We start from the raw sequence: 24849 nt of genomic DNA, 5'->3' as shown, positions 1-24849 counted from the left end.
AGTCAGGCTTTGTGCAACATCCTGCACAATTTTAATTAAATGTAAAAACTAAATTCTTCAAATATAATAAGCTTTGACAACTTTGTTATGTAATAATAATTATACATTTTGTTTAGAAGCACTTTACTAAAAACTCAGACACTTTACAAGAAGCGATACTAGTAAAATTATTACAATACAAAAAGCAATGAATACAGAAAATGTCAGTCATTCACCTAAACACAGAAAGCAACTAGGTATTGAATAAAGTAAAAGCATTAAAGTTTAAAAACTAACATGAATAGAAGGGTCAGTTTTGAAGGTGGACAGGTAAGTGCAGTTATATGCGTAATAATCAAAATTCTGCAGGTGAATTTTTTTCAAGAAATCCCCAAAATAAGTTTTGATACATTTCCTATCAATTTTTAAACAAATGTACTCATTTAATACACTATCTAATACATTCTACCCAGCAGGCACAATACATTGATCCAACGTTGATTATACATACATGTTCTTTAAAACTGACTTTGAAACAGCGTTGCATAATATTTGTATTTGTAAACAGAGAAAACGTTAATTGATGTCCACATTGGATCCCCGTTGTTGGTTGAGAAATGACCACATTTCAATGGTCAAATCAACGTCACAACCTGACATTGAATAAACGTTGTTAAAAAGCATGTTTCAGCGTTGTATTTGTGTTGTAGAATATTGGGACCTAAATCAGCAGGTTCTCAGCATTGTTTTAATGTCTTGTGCCTGCTGGGTATGTTTCTGTTCATTTTTGTGAAAATGGGCAGGCAGTAATTCAAACTTTATTTAAATGAAGAGAAGAAAACATACACACAGCACGATTGACAAAGCAAAAACAAAACATGGTATGACATTGAGGTTTTGATGAAAAATGCCACCTTTGAAGAATAACAAAATTAATGCCATCTAAACATAGTATAAAACATAAGATACAATATATGTAAAAACAAAATATAAGTAATATCAATATTACATTAATAAGTTAATAAAAACATAACATTGAGAGAATAGTAGTAATATTAATATCATATTACATGTTCAACTTTTGGTACCCTCTTCATCAAGATTCTGCATTTGAAACTTGTTTGCTCACATCAATGTCCATATTTTATTAATTACTCTTGATTTTGCACAAAATCCTACAAAATTATAATGCAGATAAGTACAAAAAAAATAGAAAAATGCATATTTTAAAATTTTTAGTAAATCATCAGTCTGGTTGTAGCTCTAACCATCACGTCATGCAGCTCAAATATGTTTATATTTTACTAATTATGTACAAAATGCTACTTTATACTCCACATACAGGTACATAATGAAATACATGAGATGTATAGGAACATTGTTCACCGGACTGTGACTGTGTGAATTAGTTTGCAGACTACAAAGAGAAGTGAGCACCAGAAAAAAAATAGAAAGCTTGGGATTGAAAATGTGTGTTTGCTTGTGTTGATGAGCTAAATGAAGCAAGTGTTTGTAGTTGATATGCGACTGATAGGGGTGACCCAGAGATGCTATGTCATTCTGTCAGTGCCATGTTTGTTCCTACCTGGCTTGAAAAACTGGCTTATCGGAGGCCTTCAGTGGAAAGTCAAACACCAACACCAGTGGAAGACAATGCTTTTGATGTCATTGCCGTTGTTTTGATCACACGTTTGAGGTATGAACGTGTGATGTGTATCTTCAGGTAACTGGCTTGTGACTTTTGAAGTAAATAGATAATATCTGTCTATTACCTGACCGCTTCTATGTTCGCTACCTCTTTGTTTATAATTTATATTTTCTGCTGGATCTACTCTCTATGTTATGCTGCAGCTGTTACATATACTGTAATATTGTACATGGTAATTGGGATTTGTTATATATTGTATATATTATTTAAAAATATAATATCAGTATATATTATATACTGTATATGTAATATGTAAATATTACATATGTTATATTTGATATTGCTACTATGGTACATTTTTTGTCTACTTTATACCTGCATTATCCCTTCCATCCTTATGCCCTTTCCGTCCTTTGTAACTGAGCTACTGTGTGAAACAAGTTCCCTTGTGCATCAATAAAGTTTGTCTAAGTCTAAGTAAGCTAAATAATAATATTTCTGCAGATCTTTTCTTCCCCAGTACCGCTAGATAAAGCCACTAGTGGCAGCACAGTTTGAGAATCAATGTCGTAGAAAGCTAAACATGTTCTCAAATGGGATGTTTGCAGGATATCCGCTGGGTCTTAAAAAGTCTTAAATCCAACAGTTTGAATTGAAGGCCTTAAAATGTCTAAAATTCTCCTAAACTCTCATAAAAGATCTTAAATACGATTTGGAAAAGTCTTAAAAATCTAATAACATTTGAAAAAAATAAATAAATAAAAAATACAAATCTGATAACATTACTTTTATTTGAAACATGCATAAATTTCTGTAAATTTTTGAGGACGCTATATCGTAGCTACAAAACGGAACTGAAGTAGGCTACCTGTGCTGCCCTGGTCAGAATATACCTAGTGTGCTGTGCGTGCGCAGTGGTGTGTTGCATAGCAGCGAAGAAAATTTAACAAAAGCCCACAGGAAAGCCAAATTAAATCCATATGATGGGTAAGTGCAAGTTCAACGATTTTCAGCTTCAGAACAATAAATTTAATGCATGCTTGAAGGCAGTGGAGGGAACCGTATAAAGTGTTTTTAGACTTAGACTTGGACAAACTTTAATGATCCACAAGGGAAATTGTTCCACACAGTAGCTCAGTTACAAAGGATGGAAAGGATAAGGCTGGAAAGGAATTATGCACAAAAAGAGGGCAAAAACAAAAGGTATAAAGTAGACTATAAATGTACTATAGTAGCAATATAAATATGACATATATGTAATATTTACATATTATATACAGTCGTGCTCATAAGTTTACATACCCTGGGAGAATTTATGATTTCTTGGCCATTCTTCAGAGAATATGAATGATAACACAAAAACCTTTCTTCCACTCATGCTTAATGGTTGTGTGAAGCTATTTATTGGCAAACTGTGTTTACTCTTTTTAAATCAAAACGACAAAAGAAAGTACCCAAATGACCCTGATCGAAAGTTTGGGTATTCTTTTGTCATTTTGATTTAAAAAGAGTAAACAGTTGTTTGCCAATAAATAGCTTCACACAACCATTAAGCATGAGTGGAAGAAAGGTTTTTGTGTTATCATTCATATTCTCTGAAGAATGGCCAAGAAATCATAAATTCTCCCAGGGTATGTAAACTTATTAGCACGACTGTATACAGTATATAATATATACTGATATATTATCCAGCCATCCATTTTCTACCGCTTGTCCCTTTTTTTGGGGGGGTCACGGGGGGTGCTGGAGCCTATCTCAGCTGCATTCGGGCGGAAGGCGGGGTACACCCTGGACAAGTCGCCACCTCATCACAGGGCCAACACAGATAGACAGACAACATTCACACTCACATTCACACACTAGAGCCAATTTAGTGTTGCCAATCAACCTATCCCCAGGTATATCCCCTGATATATTATATTATATTATTATACAATATATAAATATATTTGTTATTATTATTTCACAGATGTCACAATTTGGGTTAGGACCTGGATGTTGAGCTATCGAGGAGGGAAGCATTTGTAAACATGGTCGTGAAAGTGAATGGAATGACAATGTAAAAGTCAAAAATCGGGGATAAGTCTGTGTCAAAAGTTGCTGAAACGGTACAAACACTTGCACAAGGATCAACTTAACCCCCCCCAAAGGAGTGTTATGTGGGTAAAGTGATGCCAATCAATATGAGATGTTTACTAGTAAAATCATGCTATTACATAGAGTAAGCGTACGCTAATTTATCTGTGGTAGTGTATTCACAGCAGTAAAACTATAAAAAAATAAAAAATATTATATTTCTTCCAATAATTTTAGGTCAGCTTTTCATGCCTAATCTTTTCTCCAAGTTTATACAGCAACTGACATTAAAAGCTGTAAAGGTTGTCTGTTTACAGGGGTGAGGAAAGCAAGGAAGATTTGCAAATGTCATCTTGTCATTCTTAAATAAAAACTATATCTTGTTTATCAGCAATATGTTTTCAAAAAAACAGGTCAAATGTATTCATACATACCAGATACAAAATGAGCTGAGTAAATTTGAATGTTATCCAAATTATTCACATCCAGATTCTGTCAGAGGCTTGCAAGCCATAATCGCCTTCTTTCTTTTTAGACAATCACTGTCTGCACTCTGTTTTTCACTACTTTGTGCAAATACAGTAGTACTGTAGATATTTTTTCCGTTTCCTCAATTCTGACAGCAGCAAAAACACTGCAAAAGTTAACCTTTTAGCTTTAGCAGAGATGCTAACAGTCCATTTCACAGACAACATATTGTTGTGCTTTCCTCTGCCATTGCTGACGTTCTGCTTGTTGTTGTTACATGAAAACACTTGATATGAAGCACACTGCACCTTTCGCAAGAAAACACGTATGTGGCAAATCTGAAAAACGGCTGTTATGATGTATGCAAAAATGTTTTCAAATAGTTTACAATAGAGAGTCTTCTGGTGTATGTAGTTAGATTAACCATTTTGTTTTCTAATGTGAAAGAGCAGTGAATTAAGTCATATACTTACAATTAATTCTGGTCCTCTGAATTATTTTTATGTCTTTGTACTTTTTTTGTCCATATAGGTGTCAATTGGTCTTAAATTATATTTATTACGGTCTAAAAAAGTCTAAAATTTGACTTGTTGAAACCTGCAGACCCCCTGTGTTTGGTAACTCCATGGAAACAGGAGTCCAGAACATTCAATAGCTTTAAAATATTTTTTGAAAGATAACGGTCGTTTGAATTAATTGCTCATTAAATAGTATAATTTAAGGTATACAGTATAAACCGAGTCATCTGTAGACTTCTTCTTTTTTGACTTTTACATACCACATATTTAACACTGCCGACACGTTTTATGTATTTCTTATACCATTTGAACACTAACAGAAAGTAAATGTGCAATAAAGTCTTTATTCATGTATATTTCCCATACATTCATTTGTCCGCTGAACTGTAATACACCACATACAGTGCATCCGGAAAGTGTTTACAGCGCTTCACTTTTTCCACAATTTATGTTACAGCCTTCATCCTAAATGGAATACATTAATTTTTGTCCTCTAAATTGTACACGCACTACCCTATAACAGTGAAGCATGGTGGCGGCAGCATCATGCTGTGGGGATGGTTTATCGCGGCAGGAACTGGGAGACTAGTCAGGATAGAGGGAAAGATAAATGCAGCAATGTACAGAGACATCCTGGATGAAAACCAACGCTTCCCATCCAACCTGATGTAGCGCATTATTTCCAAGTTTACGAGCAATCAAGTTCACAAAAAACACAATCAGAAGCAATGGATAAAAGTTCATTTTTATTGGCAAATATATTTATTTTTCGCTTTTTATGTTTATTGGTCACTTTGTGCAAATTAGATTATTGCAGCCCCACACAACTCAACGCCACAAACAATTTATTACGTATTATATTTTAACATGTAATTATTTCGGAGAAAATAATCTAATATACTGTATAATATTATTAAATATCATAAAATTACATTTGTAGCAAAAAGTTTAGCCTGAGGCTCTCTGTGGTTGTGTAGTGGACAAGGACACTATTCCGGCCCTTTTATCTTAAAAAATAATGTGTCTAAATGCCATTTTTGGCGCCCCCTTAATACTTTCCAAGACATGGTATCGTAAAAAGTTGTGTGCTGAATTTCGTGGTGTTTCGACAAAACCACCCTCAAGTTCGTTTTGTAGAGCCTGCGTGAGACATTTCAAGTCAGTACAACTTGTAGGGCTTAAGAACAGTGCAGCAACAGGGTTTTGTGTCAGAAAAATTAATATCACAGGAGACACAGTAGGGGTTTTGCCACATTTTCACTCTTTTGTGTGCAGCTGCAGCAGACGACATGGTTATTATAATAGCCGCAAGTCAGAAGTTGTGTATAAATCTTGTGGCATGAGCAAATAATAGTAACATTGTAATTCTAGTCTAGTTGTTCCAAATCACAAAGCTCCAACTTTCTTTTTTCCCCGCAGCTTTTTTTTTTTTTTTTCCTATTCTTCGAAGCGATAAAAACATGATACATAAACAGTCTCACTGGAGAAAACAACCTGCATGCAAAAACATCAGGCTTTTTTTTTGCTGAAGTTGCTATCTTGCTATATGTTGGCATAGGCTACCAACTGTTAGCATTTTATCTGCTCGTATTAGGTTTTTGGAAATGGTACACAACTACAAGGACTAATAAAAATGTGTGCTTTTGTTTACTCGTGTTTTACTTTTTGTTAGCATACTAGCTGTAGTCTCATTCGCCTTTTAAAATGATATTGAATCAGACTACACAAAATGATGCACCTGTACACTATGAACCTTTTTTTTTTTTAACTTTAATCCTATATGTGGCTTTTGTACTCAAATTGCTATGATGCTACCATTTTTGCATATAGCTGGTTGAGAAATGTTGTTCTTAAACTGTTTGACAATTTGCTCACACATTTGTTCACAAAGTGGTGAGCCTCGCACCCATCCTTGTTTGTGAATGACTGAGCATTTCATGGAAGCTGCTTTTATACCCAATCATGGCACCCACCTGTTCCCAATTAGCCTGTTCACCTGTGGGATGTTCCAAATAAGTGTTTGATGAGCATTCCTCAACTTTCTCAGTCTTTTTTGCCACTTGTGTCAGCTTTTTTCAAACATGTCGCAGGCATCAAATTCCAAATGAGCTAATATTTGCAAAAAATAACAAAGTTTACCAGTTCGAACGTTAAGTATCTTGTCTTTGCAGTCTATTCAATTGAATATAGGTTGAAAAGGATTAGCAAATCATTGTATTCTGTTTTCATTTACGATTTACACAACGTGCCAACTTCACTGGTTTTGGGTTTTGTATTTCTGTTAACTCTTTTCTATAAATTTTTTTTTTTTAAAGTTCAATTCATGTTATCACTGAATATAATCATTGCACAAGTGACTAAGGTTTGGTGCGAACACTGGGTGAAACGGTGAACCTTTATAAGCCTTTTTAGAGCAGAAGCAGCCAAATAAAAAGTAACAAGCAATGTCCTTCTCCCACATAAAAGCTCCTGTGCTTGGTTATTACGCTGTAGTCGAGTGGCCTGCATGGCCGCAGGGAGGCTGTGAACTACCCAGAGTAGAAGCGTGCATGCTGCTCCTCTCATCTAAACGCCTTCAAACGAATACCTGATGAGAAAATAACACAATGCACGTCTGATCTCGAAGCTTCTGTAAGCTAATAAACAAAAAATGGAGAGGGAGTCCACATGGGGCAGGAAGACGGTCTCTCTTTTCATCATTTAATAGGCCAGCCCAGCTTCCTAAATTACCTGTGCTCCACGTGCACCCTGTTGAGGTGTTCACCCCATAACACACTTTCAAGTCAAATGCAAGGTGGCCGATAACATTTGCGATATAGATTGCCGTCTCCTGCAAAAAGGATGATAATAGAACTATTTCAAAACGGGTTACAAAAGTGCCTGCCGTAATTTACCTGCTGACGTATGCGGTAACATATTGAGCCTTTTCCTGTTGTATTTTTTTAATGTACTATTACTATACGATTATTAACCAAAATTCATCTATTTATTATTATTATTGTGTGAATGCTCCAAAGCATTCACACATATAGTTTTCTACACCAAAATTCATCTATTTAGTCTTCTTCTTCTCCTTCTTGTCCAGATTTTGGTGCGTTCTACTTTCCGCATTTTTCACCCGATTCAAACCGTGCCAACTTCAAACTGTTCAGCCTGTTCGGGAATCGCGGGCTTTCCTTTGACAAATTCCAAAAATTCCCAGAATTCCAGGTGTTCCGGGACATTTTTCCCATTCAAAATGATATGGCCATTTTTAAAACTTCCACATTTTTCACCCTATTCAACCTGTTTATGTGCTTCACAAATTAAAACAACAGAGCATTTTGAAGTGCATCAATGGTAGAAAAAAATAAACAGATTTATTTAAGAAGGTAGCAAAGAAAATGTCAAGATGGTCCAAAATAGCAACCTTCCTCTGGATTTCAGTCTGGGCACCAACAGTCTTTTCCTTCGGATTTACAACTCCTGCCATCAATTCACAGAGCATTTTGAATCAACTCCAAGACATTCAAAAGTTTTGTTTCCATGATTTTCGTCCGAAAATTCCTCCGTAAAAACTCTTCTTGCATTCGACCCAATACATTCTTGGCAGTTCGAAGTGCAATCCAAGCTCATTTCTTGATGCTGTCTGCTATTTGACATCAGCATAGCCATTACAGATGTAATATTTCTAATCTGTGTCAATATTACAGCGGACATCACTTTAAACAAGTTGTAAGGATCCGCAGATCATAGTGTGAAGTCATAGGTCAACCGGAAAAGCAATTCAGTTATCCACGCTTAAATTAATTAAGCGCCCCCCAGTGTGCGGGAGGCACGGCGTATGACCAATACTCGGATTTGAGAGAGTGCATGGACACTTGGACTTCACACGTCAGTGTAAAAATACAATCAAACTAATTGAGGAATTGAGGAATCAAACTAATTTGGTGCACGGAAACGTAGTGACTGTCAAATTTGCGGGACACAGCAGGAATGTGTCAATGTGCATTATCACGATATGACGATACTATTCAAATCTCTGTCGGCCAAATGTACAGTACAAGCCAAAAGTTTGGATACACCTTCTCATTCAATGCGTTTTCTTTATTTTCACGACTATTTACATTGTAGATTGTCACTGAAGGCATCAAAACTATGAATGAACACATGTGGAGTTATGTACTTAACAAAAAAAGGTGAAATAACCGAAAACATGTTTTATATTCTAGTTTCTTCAAAATAGCCACCCTTTGCTCTGATTACTGTTTTGCACACTCTTGACATTCTCTCGATGAGCTTCAAGAAGTAGTCTGAACCTGAAAGGGTTTTCACTTCACAGGTGTCATAGTTTTGATGCCTTCAGTGACAATCAGGGGTGTCAAACGTAGGATCAGGCCCGCGAACGGGTTTTATCCAGCCCGTGGGATAAGTTTGCGAAGTAAAAGAATTGGCCGAAATGCTGTTCTAAATGTGTCCACTAGATGTCGCACTAGCAATTCTTTGTATCTTTGTAGATTATGCTGCAAATATTTAAAAAAATAAACCACATGTTAGTGCACCAGTTGAGGAAAATGAGCAAACTACATAAATAATATCCTGTAATTTGATTTTGATAATTGTTTATCTTGATGGATTGAAAATAAACACCAATGAGTTGACTGATGAACATTATCACATCATTTATTCAGAAAGTATAAATAACTACAAAGATAGAATACTATTAACCGCAACATGTAAGCGTAAAAAAAAAAACAACATTATGATTTGTACATTTTCAGAATGTGCTTGTTCTATTTTGAAACAAAGAAAACAATCTGAAGTTGTCTTTATTTTAAAGTTATCGTGCCGTGATTTTACCAGTCCGGCCCACGTGGGAGTAGATTTGGTGTAAATAGTCATGAAAATAAAGAAAACGCATTGAAATGAGAAGATGTGTCCAAACTTTTGGCCTGTACTGTACATTATTTATATATCGCATAACACTAGAAGATATGTATTTATGCATTATTTTCCCAAACGTATAAAATGTCTTAAAAGTGTTTCCTGATGCACAAACATTAGGCTAGAAAGGTGGCCAATCAACTGATGAAAAGCAGCTGAGAAACGGCCTTCTCGTCCTCCAGAAACATCTCAGCTCCTGCAGGTGTTTTTCACTCCAATCTTTTCTGGCAGGAGGTTTGATAGTAGGCGAGCACTGAAACCTGCAGGTTTCGAGGAAACACACCCATCATCATCCTCCTCCTCCTCATCCTCTGTCCTAAACAATGTGTGGCCTTGTCATCTCAGGTCCCGCCTTCCCCCCCCTCTAAAAGTCCTCCAGTTGTAGCCCCCCTGCATTGGCTGCCTGTGGCGCTTGCTAGGATTCTATTCACTGTCCTCCTGCCAACAAACTCTTTCACCTCCAGCCATTATCTCCGCTTTCATATTCCTCCCTAAAGATCACCTCCGTCGACATTACATAGCCACTTGTGTTTAAAGCAGGGGGTGTCCAAAGTTTGCGGCCCGCAGCTCATTTTTTTTAACGACCCGCTGCACATTGTGAAAATATTATTTAAAAAAACTAAAACAAAGTGGAACAAAAGAGCAAACGGGCGAAATGTAACGAGAAAAAGTTGCAATCTTGACTAATGGCACAAAGCTTCAAAGATGTCATTGCTCAAACAATTATAATGAATCAAAATCAATGTTATGAATTATTAACCTATTCAAGGCGCTAATTACTTCACATTAAATATTCTACTTTGAAATATTTTTTGGGGGAAAATATTGTATTCTTTATGCATTTGCCAAATAAAAAAGTTTTCTTTTTGAGAAAAAGGGCATCAAACAAAAAATTAACACTACAAAAATAACACAAACTTATAATGGCTTTTTGCCGATATCCGATATTCCGATGTTGTCCAACTCTTTAATTACCGATACCGATATCAACCGATATTTACAGTCGTGAAATTAACACATTATTATGCCTAATTTGGACAACCAGATATGGTGAAGATAAGGTACTTTTATAAAAATGTAATAAAATAAAATAAGATAAATAAATAAAAAACATTTTCTTGAATAAAAAAGAAAGTAAAACAATATAAAAACAGTTACATTGAAACTAGTAATTAATGAAAATGAGTATAAATTAACTGTTAAAGGTTAGTACTATTAGTGGACCAGCAGCATGCACAATCATGTGTGCTTACGGACTGTATCCCTGCAGACTGTATTGATATACAATGTTGGAACCACAATATTAATAACAGAAAGAAACAACTCTTTTGTGTGAATGAGTGAATGGGGGAGGAAGGTTTTTTGGGTGGGTGCACTAATTGTAAGTGTATCTTGTGTTTTTTATGTTGATTTAATAAAAAACGATACCGGTAATAAAAAAAACGATACCGATAATTTCCGATATTACATTTTAACGCATTTATCTCTACTTATAATGGATAGATCTGAAGTTGATTTTGAAATGTATGATTTGTTTTTAAAAATGTTTTGACTTTGGTTTGGTCGACGTTTATTTCAAACATGAATGCAGTTTCAACATGAATCATCACATATTTTCATTTCTCTTTACAACATGCTCGAAAAGGAATAGGAAGAAGCAAAGCTGATCTAAACCTACCCCTTTTTCACCTCATAGGAATTTCTTACACATATGTTCACTTCCTGTTTCATATTTGTAACACCATTATGTCAATGATTTCTAAATACAACAGTTATCTTCATAAATAGTTATCTCAGTTACTATTCATATAAAAAAAAAAGTTTTTCAATAATCATCATTGTTCCTCCAGCGTATAGTTTGCTTTCTACATAATTTTTGCTGTTTGCAAATTCACCAAATCATTGAATTTCAATATTTTGGATTTCATAAATAAAGTGTTTGAATGTCCTCTATATCCAATATTATGTATTATTCTTATTGATCTTTTTGTTACACCGTTAGTAAATGAAGTGTACTTTTGTAATTATTTCCCCATATTTCTACACAATAACTCAGATATGGTAACACTAGCAAGCAGTAGAGAATATAAAGTGATTTTTGGTCCAGAACATATTTTGCTTTATCCTTAAGTAAAATATTTCTTGCTACTTTTTGTTGTATACTTTTTTTATGAGATTTGTAGTTCATGTGATCATCTATTATTAAACCCCAAAATTTGATTTATTTTACTCTTTCAATTTCTACTACGTCTATTTGTTTGTGTTTGACTTTCTCTTCTACTGTTACTGAAAAGCATTATTTTAGTTTTACTGACATTCAAAGAGTCTGTTTTTGTCAAACCATCTTATTAATTTGTTAATTTCTTCTGTTATTATTTGTATTATCTTATGTGTGTTGTCTCCTGAACAAAAAAACAGTCGTGTCGTCTGCAAATAATATTAACTTTAAGTCCTTTCAGTCCTTTTACAGATGTTGTTTATAACAATTTTGGTCCCAGTATAGATCCCTGGGGTACACCGCAAAATCGCTCCAGAGCTGTTAACATACTTTCACTTATTTCTTCCTGTTGGTTAAGTAGCTTCTTATCCAGTTCAAGACCAGTCCTCTAATTCCAAATCGTTCCAACGTATTAATTATTATAATATGGTTAATTGTGTCAAATGTTTTTGTTGGATCCATGAATACTCCAGCTGCACACTGTTTACCATCTATAGTGTAGGTAATCGCTCAAGTTTTTCTATGAATTCCTTTGATGTTGAAATGTTAGCCCCGTATCCATACTGGTTCTCTGCAAGTGTTCCACTTTTATGAATGAACTTGTCCAATCTGTGGCTGAATAATTAGTCCATGACTTTAGAAAATTGTGGAAGTGGAAATTCGGAATCAGAATCAGAATTGTTTTATTGCCATTGTTTGAGAACGGGTTCACAAACTAGGAATTTTTCTTCGTACAATCGTGCAATTGAGCAGGCCCTTTTAGATCAGAGGGATTTTTTTTTAATTGTCATTGCTCGAAAAATTATGAATTAAAAATCAATTTACTTCAGATCAAATATTCTACTTTAAAATTTATTGGGGTGAACATTTTGCACATTTTGTGTTTTTGCCACAAAAAACAGGGTTTTGGGAAAAAGGGCATACAATAAAATACAAAAATTACCGTATTTTCTGGACCATAGGGCGCACCGGATTATACAGCGCACTGCAGATGAATGGTCTATTTTTGATCTTTTTTCATATATAAGGCGCACCGGATTATAAGGCGCATTAAAGCAGTCATATTATTATTTTTTTCTAAATGGAAAACACTTTCTTGTGGTCTACATAACATGTAATGGTGGATCTTTGGTCAGAATGTTGCATAAATTATGTTTTACAGATCATCCTCAAGCCGCTTTCTGACAGTCAATCAATCAATCAAAGCTTACTTATATTGCGCTTAATCACAAATGCCTCAAAGGGCTGCACAAGCCACAACGACATCCTCGGCTCAGATCCCACATCAGGGCAAGAAAAAACTCACCTCAACCGGGTGACCGGTGTTATGGATGCCGAGTGGATACGGTTAATAATGTGAGAGTCAAGTTTTTAACATTTTTAGGGACCGAGTCCCTTTGGGACAGAGGCCTCTATTGTATTTCTAGCGTTTTATTATTATACCGCCGGCTCTTTGAGCTGTAATTTGACCCCCTTAACATGCTTCAAAACTCACCAAATAGGACACACACATCAGGATTGGCGAAAATTGCGATCTAATCAAAAAACCAAACCCCAAAACTCAAAATTGCGCTCTAGCGCCCCGTAGGAAGAAAACACAGACAAAACTGCCTGTAAATTCCAGTAGGAATGTCGTAGAGACATGAAACAAAAACCTCTATGTAGGTCTCACTTAGACTTATATTTCATACACTGACAACCCCCAGCAAAAATCAACAGGAAGGTTGCAATTCCCCCTTCAAAACAAAAGTTGTGTAAAAACAGTCACCTTTTTTCAAACATTATCTCCTCTGAGCGCGTTTGTCGTGTCGGCACAAGAGAGAGATTGAACCCTTCTGATTAAAAGTTGATGAAAGAGTTTTAATTACTGCTCCGGTTTGGATTTTATGAGCCCTCAAAGTCGGTCCCGTCCATCGCTGCTTGCAGCTTTAATTAATACTTGAGACCCTTACGGGTTTAAAAAAAAAAAAAGCATTGTATTGGTTTTGAAAATGAAAAATATCAAAATGGCTCCCACATTTTTCAGTGTATGGCCCTCTGTGGAAAAACTTTGGACACCCTTTCTTTATGCTGTAAAAACGGGTGTCTGCATTATTTCAAATGGCCACCAGGCGGCAACTCCTATAACTCCAGCGGCTGTCAAGTGCATGCCGCAGCAGTAGGTGGCGCTACAGTACGACTTAACTGGAATGTAGCCAATCAGAAGCCTGAAGAAAGTCACTTTTAGAAAAGGCATAGTAGCAATAGTGCATGGGGGAACAAAATAACTAGCAAAAAAGTAAAAAAAACTACAATTACAGGTAAATAAAAAAATGTTTTTTTTACATTGTTAGACATGTATTCTAAATTTACAGGAGTCTAAATGACTTTGGCATGATTTGGCTATGTAGTGATTGACGGGTCGTGACCACAAAGACGTTTATAACTGCAGCCCCCCTAGTGGGCAATGAATGTAGCACATTTTGCATGGTTGAATGAATGTATGTATGTATGTGTATACTTGCTTTAGTACTATTATCTTGTGTTTATCATATAGCGTTGTTTTTTTTGTGTTCTTGCCACCATGTTTCATCATTCCATGTATATACTGTCCTCTGGACCCCCTGTCAAAAGCTTCTTCTAGCTTATTTGGGCCCTTTCACTTACCAACATCTTTAAATGATATTCACTACTATTGTAATTGTTCTATGGTATTGTGAATAAACTTGAAACTTAAACTTAAACATTGCTGTGTTCAAGCCAGTCATCGAGATATTTTTTTTAAAATACACCAAAAAAAAAAAAAAAACTCACTAAATGTGAAAATTTATTATTTCAAATGGAAAAATATATTTTAAAAGTGTATTGAATATATATACTGTACAAAAACAATCTTAACTCAGAGCATTTTGCAAACATGTACTGTACCAGTCGATTCCGAAGTAAGCATGCTGGGGGGGGGGGGGGGGTTTTGGTAACAACGGAGTGACCACTGTGAAATATGTTTTCACCGCAGAGAAAACATACATGTTTTTTTGCAGCAAGAAATTTGAAAAAAGGCCCTCTTGCAATTGAAAGAAAAAATATTTTGCTTTATCTTGCAACGTTTGTATGAATGGACTTGAACATAAACGAATGCAATGAAGTCCTCCACATCAATGGAATGACATGAAAAAAACATGAAGAATTTGGCATCTTGCAACAGTGCTCCATTGAAACACACTCGCACACACACACACACACACTGATGGGGGCTGTGTGGGTTAACAGAGATGGTCCTTTTTACATCCTACTGGTTCCAGTCCAGCTTGACTTGTTGCCATTGTTGCAACCAGTAAAGAAACCAGTTGGTGAAAGCTATTTTCCTTACCATTTAAATTGTCCATAACAAACACACGCACGCACACACCACTCCTTCTGGGAGAGTTGTGATCATAGCGCAATAAGGAAGTCTATATATGTATATATACATATACATATATGTATGTAAATAAATGAAATGGCCTTGCTCATCCCAAATGGACAAATATACCCACAGGAATCCCAGGAATGTTTTGAGAACAATGTTAGCGTTATTTGGAATTCATCAGCACACCGCAGTGTAAACGATTTTGCGAAGCGTTTTACTTTTGAAGTAGTTTCTCTTTTTGCAGAGAACATGATCAGGGGTCAACAACTGGGTCCCAAACTGTGGTTTAGAGCCCAATGAAGTAAAAGTGTCATATTATGATTCACATTTGCAGTTTATTTACTGTATACAGTATGTGTTTTTTACACAATATATCAGTGTACGCTCCTGAGAACCATTTGCATTTAACCTTTTGTCAGAGTTGCACATTTCGAGATAGAAAATAGCCCTGTTATGCGAAACAAAAAGGTCTCGGGAGGATCTGTTTGCGTATGTTCGTCATTAACATAGAAAACATAGAAAACATATTCTGCTTGTCACTAAAAAATAACCTTTAATGTTCAATGTCAAGTTTTAGCGCTCTTATTTTAGTCCAAAACCTTTTTTATACCATTAATAGTTTTGCCTGCTTTGCAAATACTCCCAGGGTTTTTTAAGTTTCTTTTAAGTTTTATTTTATTTCAATTTCATTCAAGCAGACTTATTCATTTCAGTGGATCTTTGTTTAATGAGTAATATTAAAATAATAATAATAATCGTAATATAATAAACGTGAATGCATATGCAAAAGTGCAATATATTTATCTGTACAGTAATCCATCCATTTTCTACAGTTTATCCCTGTCGAGGTCACGGGGGATGCTGGAGCCTATCTATTTGTTTATATCTGCACCTTATTGCTCGTTTATCCTGCACTACAACGAGCTAATGCAGCAACATTTCGTTCTTATCTGTACTGTAAAGTTCAAATTTGAATGACAATAAAAGGAAGTCTAAGTCGATATTAAAATTATGTTGTGCCTATTTCATATGTATACATTATTGATATTTTTCCATTTAAAAAAAAATCTCATTATACACCACCATCAATGTCTAGCTTAGCAAGAACCACCAGCCTTGCCTACCACCATAGTATTGGAATGAATGTTGAATTAATAATTTGTACTTGTATGATTATTTTGCGTGTTTACTGTATATCTCCATTACTAAATGTGGTGTTTCTAAGTACCAGCAGTGGTCCTCACGCCACAGTTAGAAAATCCATGCCCATTTCTTAATCATATCATTTGTTTTTACTATGCTTTTAAGTCCTGTCTGTGGTCGTTTTTGTTATTGACGCTGAGTGCATGAAGGTACAGAACGACATCATGCATTGACTGTACTTACTGTACACGTATTTTCCTCTTCCATTTTGTGCATTTTCTTTGCCTAGAGTCTACAGTCTCAACTCAAAGTGTCTTCTTACCTTTGTGCTTGTCCATTCCCGTCTTTTCCAGCTCCACTCATACAAGCCGACTGTCCTGTAAAAGTTGAGCAGACAGGAGTGATGATGCCGCTGCAGCCCCCAAGATGTCCCCCCTTCCCCCTACTCCTCCTACGCCCCCTTCTTCTTCTTCGTTCAGTCCGGAAAACAGTGTCTAGGAGTTCCAGTGTTTTGCAGTACTTAACTCCACGTTCTCTGTCCCACTAGTGCACTGTGCTGCGGTAAACCTCTTCCCTCCTCCCTACTCGCCTGCAGAACATACACACACACACACACACACACACACCAAACCAGTCGGCAACTCCCCTTTTCAAGTCTTACTATCCATGTGTCTTATACAGTACAACCTCAATTTATGAACTTAATTGCTTCCCTAAAAATGGTTCATGAATGGAAAAGTTTGTATAGTGAAGCAAATTTCTCCATAAACATTGTAAATACACTATATTGCCAAAAGTATTTGGCCACCTGCCTTGACTCACATATGAACTTGAAGTGCCATCCCATTCCTAACCCATAGGGTTCAATATGATGTCGGTCCACATTTTGCAGCTATTACAACTACAACTCTTCTGGGAAGGCTGTCCACAAGGTTGCGGAGTGTGTTTATAGGAATTTTCGACCATTCTTCCAAAAGCGCATTGGTGAGGTCACACACTGATGTTGGTTGAGAAGGTCTGGCTCTCAAGTCTCCGTTCTAATTCATCCCAAAGGTGTTCAGGTCAGGACTCTGTGCAGGCCAGTCAAGTTCATCCACACCAGACTCTGTCATCCATGTCTTTATGGACCTTGCTTTGTGCACAGTCATGTTGGAAGAGGAAGGGGCCCGCTCCAAACTGTTCCCACAAGGTTGGGAGCATGGAATTGTCCAAAATGTTTTGTTATCCTGGAGCATTCAAAATTCCTTTCACTGGAACAAACGGGCCAAGAAAAACAACCCCACACCATAATTCCTCCTCCACCGAATTTCACACTGGGCACAAGGCAGTCCTAAATGTAGCGGTCTCCTGGCAACTTCCAGACCCAGACTGGTCCATCAGATTGCCAGATGGAAAAGCGAGATTCACCACTGCAGAGAACGCGTCTCCACTTCTCTGGAGTCCAGTAGCGACGTGCTTTACACCAGTGGTTCCCAACCACCGGGCCGCGGCCCGGTACCGGTACCGATTGGTACCGGGCCGCACAAGAAAAAAAAAAAAATTTTTTTATTAAATCAACATAAAAAAACAATAGATACATTATATATCAATATAGATCAATACAGTCTGCAGGGATACAGTCTGTAAGCACACATGATTGTATTTCTTTATGAAAAAAATAAAGAAAAAAATTCCACATAGCCCACCGTGGGCTATGTAGAAGTGATTTAATCACTTACACCTGGCCCCCATAACCATACTTGCCAACCCTCCCGGATTTTACGGGAGACTCCCGAAATTCAGCGCCTCTCCCGAAAACCTCCCGGGACAAATTTTCTCCCGAAATTCAGGCGGAGCTGGAGGCCACGCCCCCTCCAGCTCCATGCGCACCTGAGTGACGTGTCGACAGCCTGTTTTCACGTCCACTATCCCACAATATAAACAGCGTGCCTGCCCAATCACATTATAACTGTAGAATGATCGAGGGCGAGTTCTTGGTTTCTTATGTGGGTTTATTGTTAGGCAGTTTCATTAACGTCCTCTCAGCGCGGTAACAACACACAACAACAGCAGTCACGTTTTCGTCTACCGTAAAGCAGTTCGTCTGCCGTAAACAGCAATGTTGTGACACTCTTAAACAGAACAATAGTGCCATCTACTCTACATGCATATGTGACAATAACATCTAGGGCTTTTAGAGAGTGCAGTGCACAACTGCGCACACAACAAGGAGACGAAGCAGAATGCATCATCAGAGAGGGTATTCAGCATGGTTAGAAAAATAGTGACAGAGAATAGAACGAGGATGGACAATTCAACCCTTAACTCAATGAGTAGATGAGTGTTATGTGTGTGTATATGTGTAAATAAATGAACACTGAAATTCAAGTATTTCTTTTATTTATACATATATATATATAGTAAAATAAATATATATAGCTAGAATTCACTGAAAGTCAAGTATTTCTTATATATATATATATGAAATACTTGACTTGTTGAATTCTAGCTGTAAATATACTCCTCCCCTCTTAACCACGCCCCCCAACCCACCACACCCCCGAAATCGGAGGTCTCAAGGTTGTCAAGTATGCCCATAACGTTCTTTATGTTCAATGTTACAAATAAAAAGTAAAAATAAAAGTTTAAATGAGTTTGTATTTTATTTCTGTGGTTTAAGGTAAAATAAGATAATCCTTTATTGATCCCACAACAGGGAAATTTGGGTTACTTAGTCTACGTGTATCAAATATTGGTAAAAGAGAAAATTAATTTTCTTGAAAAGTGAAAATGTTTTTATCCTGGCATTAATAGTACTGTGATTCTGTATGGTATCCATCCTTTGTTAAAACTAATATATTTTTCCAAAAACAAAATCTGGTTTAGTGTGCCTTAGGATGACATTTTCATACAGCATGATTATAAAAAATTATTACCTTAAAGTATGATTCAGATTCGGAATTTTCCATCCTTCTATATATGGTAGTTGGAGTTGCAGACAACTTCATTACTGCTAAATAGCAGTTTTCAGTAATATCACAGAAGATGCAGGATTTGCTTTAACATTTAAGTGGTGAAACTTCCTATAAGAGGACAGCTGTAGTGCTGCATTCTGAGGATCATGTCATATTTAATTTGAACTTTTTTTTTTTTTTTTTAATGGTCCTCAGTAGTCACGTACAAATTTGTGTGAATTTTGCAAAATTATTTAAATTTGGTCCCCATGAACCATATTAACTATTTTTCCCCAGGGTCCCCAGTAAGAATGATCAGCACATTACTTCATCAATCCAGAGATTTAAAGACGTGTATGAGCTAACTGGGCAGTGGTCATTTTACCTCATTTTTGTATGCCTCCACAACCTGTAGAAAAGGTGGTCCCCACAAGTGATGATCAAAAACTTGGTCCCCATTCCAAATGATAACCAGTGTGTGTGTGTGTGTGTGTGAGAGAGAGAGAGAGAGAGAGAGAGGGTGGAGGTATGAGAGGAATGTGCAGTAACATAACAAAGTCCACAAGATGATTACGAGGGCAGTCCAGTCCCACCAAGATGGTGACGCAAGTTTAATGCAGAAGGTAGTAATGTGCTGGACGAAAAGTTGCAAAAGTAGGAGTGTTACATCTCCATATGGGTCGTAGAGCGTATGTTTCTCTTTCAAGTTTCGCCCTTTTTACGTCAGACATTCAACGCAAACTGCCACACTGTTAAGTGTACTTAAGACCACCCGTCTGTAGGTGGCGGTAGGGAGCATTGCAAAGTGTCCCATACCCCTATTAAAAACCTGTGCACAGTAAGGAAGGGAATCGTATGGCCTGAAAACCTGCCTACAGTAAGGAAGGGATTTGTATGGCCCCATTCCTGGGTGGATCTCATGTGAGAGAAAGGAAGAGGGGCGGTTTCATCGTTTTGCAATGCAGTCTGCTGAAAATTATGGAAAGCGCCACTCTCCAAAGCAACAGTCACTGTGGTCAAAGTGGGAATTGCCACAAAACACATTTTTAGATATTCAATACTCTACTGCTGTCTGGCGGCTAAAGTGGATAGTGCAAACCCCTCCCATTCATTACGTTTCATGTGTCAGGTAAACCGTGACAAATGGGGCCATATGAATCCCCTTCTTAGTGTATTTTCACAATAATGTACAAAAGTAAATGAGATGTGGATTCAAATCTGAATGGTAGTTTGTAAAGATCAACATTAGTAAGTGTGCACGAATGAAAACAAATGATACAAATTGTAAATGTGGATGTTTTGTAGACTGTCATTGTAAAATATAGAAGCTATAATATTTAAAAAAAAAAAAACAATATCATACATCATTTTAAAAACCATGTAAAGATTTTTTTAAAGAAAAAGACAGCCTGCATGTCAGGTTTGTGTGTGTTTTTTTCTCATTCCATTACACCTTGTTGCTCTTTTATTCCACTTATTATTTTTTTGCTATGGTGATTTAAAAAAAATTTTTGCAGCGAGTTTCACTTTGGACACCCCTGAAGTATTAGGGTCACCCACATCTGCGGTCCTCTCCAAGGTTTCTCATAGTCATTCATATTGACATCCCACTGGGTTGTAAGTTTTTTCTTGCCCTGATGTGGGCTCTGAACCGAGGATGTCGTTGTGGCTTGTGCAGCCCTTTGAGACACTTGTGATTTAGGGCTATATAAATAAATATTGATTGATTATATCTTATAATATACTACCATTATACAGTGTTTCTGATTTCAAACAAGTTAGACATTTTTTTTAAAGCCTGACAAAATGACTAAATTAAAAATGATTTATTTTGAAAAATTATTCAAATACAAAACCCAAAACCAGTGAAGTTGGCACCTTGTGTAATTCGTAAATAAAAACAGAATACAATGATTTGCAAATCCTTTTCAACTTATATTCAATTGAATAGACTGCAAAGACAAAATATTTAATGTTCGAACTGAGAAACTTAATTTTTTTGGGAAAATAATCATTAACTTAGTATTTAATAGCAGCAACACATTGCAAAAAAGTTGGCACAGGGGCATTTTTACCACTGTGTTACATGGCCTTTCCTTTTAACAACACTCAGTAAACGTTTGGGGACTGAGGAGACCAATTTTTGAAGCTTTTCAGGTGGAATTCTTTCCCATTCTTGCTTGATGTACAGCTTAAGTTGTTCAACAGTCCGGGGTCTCCGTTGTGGTATTTTAGACTTTATATTGCGCCACACATTTTCAATGGGAGACAGGTCTGGACTACAGGCAGGCCAGTCTAGTACCCGCACTCTTTTACTACAAAGCCACGCTGTTGTAGCACGTGGCTTGGCATTGTCTTGCTGAAATAAGCAGGGGCGTCCATGATAACGTTGCTTGGATGGCAAGCAGACCGTCAGACCACAAAACACCTTTCCAATTTGCATCAGTCCATCTTAGATGAGCTTGGGCCCAGCGAAGCCGGCAGCGTTTCTGGGTGTTGTTGATAAATGGCTTTTGCTTTGCATAGTAGAATTTTAGCTTGCACTTACAGATGTAGCGACCAACTGTAGTTACTGACAGTGGTTTTCTGAAGTGTGCCTGAGCCCATGTGGTGATATCCTTTACACACCGATGTCGGTTTTTTTATGCATTACCGCCTGAGGGATCGAAGGTCCGTAGTATCATCGCTTACGTGCAGTGATTTCTCCAGAGTTTCTGAACCCTTTGATGATATTACGGACCGTAGATGGTGAAACCCCTAAATTCCTTGCAATAGCCTTTTGAGAAATGTTGTTCTTAAACTGTTTGACAATCTGCTCACACATATGTTGACAAAGTGGTGACCCTCGCCCCATCCTTGTTTGTGAATGACTGAGCATTTCATGGAAGCTGCTTTTATACCCAATCATGGCACCCACCTGTTCCCAATTAGCCTGTTCACCTGTGGGATGTTCCAAATAAGTGTTTGATGAGCATTCCTCAACTTTCTCAGTCTTTTTTGCCACTTATGCCACCTTTTTTGAAACATGTTGCAAGCATCAAATTCCAAATGAGCTAATATTTGCAAAAAACAACAACGTTTTCCAGTTCGAACGTTAAGTATCTTGTCTTTGAGGTCTATTCAATTGAATATAGGTTGAAAAGGATTTGCAAATCATTGTATTCTGTTTTTATTTACGAATTATACAAGGTGCCAACTTCACTGGTTTTGGGTTTTGTAGATTAGTATTATAATATCACATATATGACTGTATATAGTTTATATATGGTTGTTGAGTGCTTTGACCTATTAAAGAGATATTGCTATTCTCTGCAAAAGACATGCTGACCTGCATCTGTAATGATGACGATCCAAAATGGAGGGCGGTCTGTCATAATCCTGCAGAATGAATTCCTTTTGTGCAGCAGGCCTGACCTGGAAAGTCCCCGGAGCATTTCGATGCAAAGACAGACATTTATTTCGAGTCAAAGGTGCAACACTTTTTTGCCCTTTTTTTTTTTCTCTTCGCTTCTGATGGTGGCATAAAGTGCATTCCTGAGCAGTGAATCATGGGTCAAAGGTCAACTGACTCAACTCCAAATTAGCACTGACTGAGACCCTTTTTTTTTTATTCTGGGGCCTCTCCCAAGTTGGTACACTCGCAGACACATTATGTCCCAACAAAAGAGACACCCCCCCTTCCCTTCTCATTCATTGGAGGTATTTTCATCTAATCTGGTGCCTCGGCTGACTGTTCTGTCTGGGAATTTCCAAAAAAGAAACCCCCAGACACTCCTCGTTTTTGTTTTTGTGTTTGGAGAACATGTCAGAGCATAAACACCTGGCACCTGACTAAAGGACAGGCTTACAAGTGGACATATGTGAAGTCCTAGACATGTTTAAAATGAGTTTAAACAAATTAAGGACTTCAATGCCAACATTGATTTAAAAGTCAATAGACAGTTAAAGAGTAATGTATAAAAATGTACATTAACTTGAATGGATGACTACCTGTACTTACTGTATGTGAGGGAGCGCAAGCAATTGCAAATGTTGTGTAGCGCTGCCATCTGCTGGTCGGACAGTAGAATGCAAGGATTTCCCTTTTAAAAAGTAATGTTTAGAATTTTTTTCCCCCTAAGGATACATTTTTCCTCCTTTGTTGAAAAGAATTGTTGTACATTCTTGGGTAGCAGTTTATAGTTTGCTTTGTACATCCTTTTTAGCCGTTTAAAAAGTGTACCAAATCTTTACATATTTTGGATTTAGCAAATAGAAGGTTTGAATGAACATTATTTATTATTCTAACTGACTTCTTTTGGAACACGGTTGGTCAATGGTGTGTACTTTGGTAGTTGTTTCCCCATATTTCCACACAATAACTAAGATATGGTAACACCAGCAAGCAGTGGAGAATATGGAGTGATTTTGGGTGCAGAGCATATTTTGCTTTGTTTTTCATTTATGTAAAATGCATTTAATTTTCGTGTTATTAGGCCCTGAGATTGGCAGAAAAAGTGATTTTTCTTTTACTGTCAGATTAAAAACTTGAGGTGCTTGCGCCAAAAACTGCTGTCGAAATGTCCCATAATATCTATTTCCACTTTAAATCATGTAATAATAACAATAATGGATTATATTTATATAGCGCCTTTTTAGACACTCAAAGCGCTTCAGAGAGAACTAAGAACCCATCATTCAGTCACTCCACATTCACACCTTCATGCATACTTGCCAACCTTGAGACCTCCAAATTCGGGAGATTTGGGAGTGAGGTGGGTGGGGTTAAGGGGGTGGAGTATATTTATAGCTAGAATTCACTTAAATTCAAGTATTTCTTATATATACATTTTATATATATAACTTAAATTCAAGTATTTCTTATATATATATTATATATATCTAAGAAATACTTGAATTTAAGTGAATTCTAGCTATAAATATACTCCACCCCCTTAACCCCGCCCACCTCACCGCCAAATCTCCCGAATTTGGAGGTCTCAATATATATTATATATATATATATATATATATATATATATAGAGAGAGATATATATATATATTATATATATATATATATATATATATATATATATTATATATATATATATATATATAAAATAAAATAAATACTTTACTTTCAGTGAATTCTAGCTATATATAAATATGTATTTTATTATATATATATATATATATATACATATAAATAAACTAAATACTTTAATTTCAGTGTTCATTTATTTACACATACACACACATAATACTTCTCTCTACTCATTGTTGTATTCGAAAGTGCAATGCTTTGCAGCCAGTAGCACAGCCTTTGAAGGAGCGTAGGTATGGGCAGTGTAATATTCTGGGTTAGAGTCAATAACCAAGCGAGGTGATGAAGTTAAGTGTCTTTACTTCATACTTCAGAACCGACTCCCACACTTGCAGTCAGGGTGCGCAATACAACGTAAACCGTTGGTCAACCAAAAAGTAACCACAGAACACTATAGTGTTCTGTGGTTACTTTTTAAACCGTTGGCCAATGGTTTATGTTGTATTGCGCACCCTGACGGCAAGTGTGGGA

General features: G+C 36.6%; 1 protein-coding gene across 1 annotated transcript in view; it reads right to left on the bottom strand.

Moving 5' to 3' along the window:
• afap1l2 (actin filament associated protein 1-like 2) overlaps positions 1-16795 on the bottom strand; it is a 57985-nt gene extending 41190 nt beyond the window's left edge. The window contains exon 1 of the mRNA XM_061966716.2: positions 16684-16795. Within this exon, the coding sequence (XP_061822700.2) occupies positions 16684-16699 (16 nt within the window). The 5' untranslated portion in view covers positions 16700-16795. The remainder of the gene's footprint in view (positions 1-16683) is intronic.
• Positions 16796-24849: the final 8054 nt, after the last annotated feature.

The sequence above is a fragment of the Nerophis lumbriciformis genome, linkage group LG11 (assembly GCF_033978685.3).
Source record: "Nerophis lumbriciformis linkage group LG11, RoL_Nlum_v2.1, whole genome shotgun sequence".
Taxonomy (NCBI): domain Eukaryota; kingdom Metazoa; phylum Chordata; class Actinopteri; order Syngnathiformes; family Syngnathidae; genus Nerophis; species Nerophis lumbriciformis.
The sequence above is the reverse complement of the archived record's forward strand: the minus strand, read 5'-3'. Positions and strand labels throughout refer to the sequence as shown.